This window comes from Marmota marmota, unplaced genomic scaffold (assembly GCF_001458135.2).
Source record: "Marmota marmota marmota unplaced genomic scaffold, marMar, whole genome shotgun sequence".
Lineage (NCBI taxonomy): Eukaryota > Metazoa > Chordata > Mammalia > Rodentia > Sciuridae > Marmota > Marmota marmota.
The window spans coordinates 8,282,986-8,288,789 of NW_026000101.1; the positions used below are offsets into that span (position 1 = coordinate 8,282,986).

General features: G+C 34.7%; 1 protein-coding gene across 1 annotated transcript; it reads right to left on the minus strand.

The window, feature by feature from the left end:
* Positions 1 to 2,442: 2,442 nt before the first annotated feature.
* On the minus strand, positions 2,443 to 4,234 carry LOC107147735 (olfactory receptor 13D1-like). Its single transcript, XM_015492239.2, has one exon. It carries the CDS (start codon positions 3,614 to 3,616, stop codon positions 2,672 to 2,674), a length of 945 nt encoding a protein of 314 aa, XP_015347725.1. The 5' UTR covers positions 3,617 to 4,234; the 3' UTR covers positions 2,443 to 2,671.
* Positions 4,235 to 5,804: the final 1,570 nt, after the last annotated feature.

The following is a 5,804-nucleotide window of genomic DNA, read 5'->3' on the forward strand; positions in this document are numbered from 1 at the left end:
TAATAGGTTGTATATTTCTTTATTGGATCTTTTTGAGAGTGGACAAATCCTAAGTGTGCAGCTTGATACATTTTCAAACATAACTCATAATTCAAGGTTCTTGTGGATTGGACTTCAATATTTTAAAATCATTAAGGCCCAATTTCCTGGTGAGTAAGCACTGTTCTTTTAAAAATGAATAGACAATATCAACCTGGTAGCAGGAAAGTGATAAAGAGGAAAATAGACTTGAGAGGGGCCATGGGCATTGGCATGGCTAAGATATAACAAAAACAGTGATGTTTTTCTTGCTGTCTCACTGATCTTATTTTTCAGTCTACAGAAGGATGTTAAATAAGTGACCTGTAGAATATGGTTATTTAGGAGACTAATGTCCATTCTTTGTGGGCAAAATATACTGTTGAATTTTAAAACAAAGAGGCATTTAAGATTACCCAAGGAATGGTAGTAAAGTTTAGAAAGATAGTCTGGAGCAAAAATGAAAACCAGAATTTTAGAAAATGTAAATGCTTCTTAGAAATTATTGGCGAGAAATCTCCATACTGCTCTCCATATTGGCTGCATTAATTTGCAGTCCCACCAGTAGTGTATGAGTGTGCTTTTTCCCCCACATCCTCGCCAACACCTATTGTTGTTTGTATTCATAATAGCTGCCATTCTGACTCTGAGATGAAATCTTAGAGTGGTTTTGATTTGCATTTCTCAAGTTGCTAGCAACGATGAACTTTTTTCATATATTTATTGATTGATTGTATATCATCATCTGAAAAGTGTCTGTTCAGGTCCTTGGCCCATTTATTGATTGAGTTATTTGTTTATTTGGTGTTTAACTTTTTGAGTTCTTTATATACCCTAGAGATAAGTGCTGTATCTGATGTGTGAGGGGTAAAGGTTTGCTCCCAAAAATGTAGGGTCTCTGTTCACCTCACAGTTTGTTTCTTTTGCTGAGAAGACTACAGGGAAACAGCCATATCAATGTTTATAGCAGCACAATTCACAATAGATAAACTGTAGAACCAACCTAGATGCCCTTTAATAAATGAATGGATTAAAAAATGTGGCATATATACACAATGGAATACTACTCAGCAATAAAAAGAGAATAAAATCATGGCATTTGCAGGAAAATGGATGGAGTTAGAAAAGATAATGCTAAGTTAGCCATTCCCAAAAAGCCAAATGCTGAATGTTTTCTCTGATATAAGGAGGCTGATTCATAGTGGAATAGGGAGAAGGACTGTGTGTACAGATAAACTTGGGCTATGTGTACAGATAAACTCTAGATAGGGCAGAGGTATGGAGGGGAAGGGAGAGGGTATGGGGTTAGAAATAATGGTAGAATGTGATAGTCATTATTATCCAAAGTACATGTATGAAGACATGAATTGGTGTAAATATACTTTGTATACAATCAGAGATATGAAAAATTGTGCTCTATATGTGTAATAAGAATTATAATGCATTCCGCTGTCATATATAAATAAAAATAAATAAATAAATAAAAGAAATTATTGGGGAGTTGACTAGAATATTTACTTACATTCAGAACAGAAATTATATGATTATAATTTAGTTAAAGAAAGGAAAAGGAGGACCCCTGAGTTCTGGAGAACTTGGGGCTACTTAAATAATCTATCCCCACATTCTTTTTGTCTTAAAACTAAGAATGGAGAGGTGACAAAGAAATACATTAGTTAAGACTATTTGATTGTAAGTAATTAAGAGTCCAATTCAAAGTTAGTTTTTTAAAGAAATTATTTTTATTGACTCTAATTATTCAATTAACTAATTGACTAATATAAGCGTATATAAATAATATAACTCATATAACCAAAAAATGCTTGGGAATTTGACTTTAGACACAGCTTGATCAAGGAGCTAAAATCACTGCATCAGACATCACCCCCCGCTCCCTCTCACAACTCTTGTTTTATCTTTTATTTAGACTTTCTCCATGTATGGGCAAAGATTGCCTCCAGATGAACACTCTACCTACTTAGAAACTCTAGCAGGAAGTGTTCCCTTTTTTCTCATACAGGGACAGTACAGATTGAGTTTGATTAGCCTGACTTGGCTCACTTGAAATGTTAAATCAATCACTGTGGCAGAAAGGATTTTGTTTTTAATCACTTAGGCCAATGTTAAGTGCTTATACTATTTCCAAAGGATTGGATCAGCTCTGTTCAGAACTATACAAACTCAAGTGGATGGACTGTGGATTCATCAAAAGAAGGATACTTTTATCAGAAGAGTGGATTCCAGACAAAAATAAATCAATACATGTTCAATTTAAAATGACAGAGAAATGAGACTGAGAGTACAAAAGGAAGGAAGAGAGATGAAATAGATGAAGGAGAGTTGAGAGGAAGGACAAAGAAGAGAAGGAGGCAGGGGAGAAGAGGGAGTAAAAAATGAGGAAGAAAGAAAAATAGAAGAGATAGCAGAGGGCAGAGAGAATAAGATGTATATGATGGAAAGATGCTTAGGGACTAGTTAGAGGAGCTGTGCACACACAGAGACTGCAAACAAGACAATATTCAAAAGCTTTATATGAGCATTCCATGTTGAAAAGAATGGAGTCCCATGCATGGCCTTACAAGCAGACTTTTTCTGTGACTATAAAACACCTGATCTGATCCTGTGTTGAGAGAATCACATGTTTCAAGGCCTTTCATATTTTTGTTAGATGCAAATATCTGTTCAAAATTTTCTTCACAGCATCTTTTACTTCCTTATTCCTCAGGCTATAGATGATGGGATTCAACATTGGGGTTATCACTCCATAAGACAGTACAATGATTTCATCAGATACTTTGGTGTTGTTTGACTTGGGCTTTGTGTACATAAAAAGGGCTGACCCATAGAATAAGATCACCACAGTCAGGTGGGCTGAACAGGTAGAAAAGGCTTTTTTTCTCCCCTCAGCAAAATTAATTTTTAGGATGGAAGAGAGAATGAAAATATAGGATACAAAAATTAACAGCAGAGGAATTACCAATAAAACAACACTTGCCACTGTCATAATAAGCACATTCATTGATATATCTGAGCACACAAGTTTTAGAAGAGCCAGGATCTCACAGGTAAGATGATCAACAACATTGTTACCACAGAAAGGCAACACCATTGTCATTACTGTTTGCACTAAGGAGTTCATGCAGCCTATGGCCCAAGACCACGCAGCCAAGTGCATGTATAACACCTTGTTCATGATGATGGGGTACCTCAGTGGGTTGCAGATGGCTACATACCTGTCATAGGCCATCACAGCCAGAAGGACACATTCTGTGGAGCCCAAGCCAAAGGTGAAAAACATCTGTAGAGTACAGCTAAGAAAGGAGATGGATTTTCTCTCTGACATAAATATAATAAGCACTGAGGGAATGGATGATGATGTGTAACAGATGTCTAAGAATGAAAGATTTCCAAGAAAGAAGTACATGGGAGTATGGAGGCGAGGATCCAGGATGGTGATGATAATGAGGAGACTGTTTCCTAGTAGTATTATCTTGTACATGATGAGGCAGAGCACAAAGAGAAAATGTTGAAGTTCTGGGTATTGAGAAAGCCCCACCAGAAAGAATTCAGTCACTGCAGAATAATTCCCCATCTTCATGTGCCCTTGTCATCTACAGAGTTCATATCAGGATGTGACTCAGGGAAATCTGAACTTTTGACGTATTATATCTAATCATTTCTCTTCCATTATTTATTTATTTTGATTTTTTAGACCATGTCCTGGAATCAGTAATAGCAGGGATAGTATATTAATTTTACTAATGATGAAAGAGACACTGAAAGATAGGTAATACTACCTAGCGTCAAATAGCAATGGAGACTTGGAATTGTGCTGAGAAGTGCCAGGCCTTTTATTATGTATAAATTTAAGACAAATTGCATTCAAATATATATACCTTAAAAAATCTTTATTAATGAATGTTTTGAAATAAAACTATTCTAATAAAGCTCATTCAAAATTAAAGTACCATGTAGATTTAGTCCTATGCTACTTATCTTCAGTATGATCCATTTTAAGTTACCTATCTATTTTGAGTTTCAACTAGCTCAGCTACTAACCTCAGCCTGAAAAAATGGAGGATGTTATTAATTATTTGGTATTTTTTGTGAGAATTAAATAAGATAACATCTATTAGGTGGCAAGTACAATAGACAGCTTCAACATGTCATCTAAAACTATGTGAGAATACAATATAATAAAATATATAATTAAATATAACAAAAATAAATATATAATTCTTTATTTGTAACTGTAATAAACTATGATTTTAAAATCTCCTTGATTGGCTTAGAAGGAAAAGTTGATTTTTTAAAAAATGTGGATTGAAGTTGGGAAATGTCATTGATGAAAATGAATATTTCCTGATCTGTGGGACATGTAATCAGTTAATATTCTGAGATTCATTGGAGTTTGATTTCTAACAACTAGCTGGCACAAAGGGATCTGTGCTGCCATTATGCGGAGATTTTGTTTTCCTTTATGTGGGGTGCACATACCAGAGATTGAACCCAGGGGCACTTAACCACTGAGCCACATGCCCAGCACTTTTTATTTATTTATATATTTATTTATTTTTTGGACAGGGACTTGCTAATTGCTGAAGCTGGCCTTGAACTTGTGACTTTTCTGCCTCAGCCTCCTGAGCTGCTGGGATTACAGGTGTGAATCACCACACACAACCATGCACAGATTTTCTAGGGCCTGTAATTCACCGTTCTTCAATTTAAGTACCAAACATTACCTTTCCTCCTTACTTGTATACATTTCCAGTCAATCTAAATTCTCCGTTCCTTTTTCTCTACCACTTGCCTTTAGGTGTATATTTTATGTTTTCTACACATATTCCTATCATTGCACAAAATAATATTAATATATCTATTATTTCATTTATTATATTTGATGCTTTGTAATGCATCCATTGATCTTCCTATTTATTTTTTTATTTTTGGCCATGAAGCTTCTGTAAATGACTAAACTAATACTGGCTATTTTATATTGAGTATGCTGTAAGTATATTAGATTAATGTAACTCACTGAATGTGTTAACTGATTTAAACTTCAGGGCAACTCTGTAATACAGATACCATGTTAAACTCCCATTTTATGTGGAGCAAACAAAGACACAAAAATTGAAGTAACTTTCACAAGGTCATGATATAATAGATGATCAAACTAGAATTGAGTATTTTAGTCGTGATTCTAGAGTCAGCCCTCTTAACCACCAGAACAGACTATGTCACAGATTCCTATACTGATTTTAAGCAGCAGAAAACTATTTAAAAAATGTTACACATACATAGGAATCAAGACAGTTTGTTTTATTTCTGACCTTAAGTGTTATGACAGAAAGCTCTGAAGGCTGGATCATAGCATCCTTAATTTTCCACATGTAGGAAGGAATTTCACAATTATGAGGATTAGCATAATCAGGAATAATGGCCTGAGAACCCTTACCATTTTATTTGCCTCTGGCAAACACACACCTGGAATTCTTAGCATTTGGCTTTCTTCTCAAAATCAGTATATACTTCAGGAACTTCAGTTACCTTAGTTTTGGCCTTTTGTTTTCTTCTCTGAATTTTTGTACCCTTTCAAGTTATGCTTCACAAATTAATGTTTTTTCTTTTTTCACATTTTTTATTCGTGCATTATAGACATAATGATGAGATTTGTTGATATTTGGACATGAACACAATATAACAATATAATTTGGCCAAAGTTTTGGCCTTTTCTACCTTTTTCCTCCCAACTCGTATTTTATGAAGTTCTGTCTACTTATAACTTT

Bases quoted from the DNA above. Each gene is read 5' to 3' on its own strand.
- LOC107147735 (XM_015492239.2), bottom strand. From the start codon at position 3,616: ATGAAGATGGGGAATTATTCTGCAGTGACTGAATTCTTTCTGGTGGGG.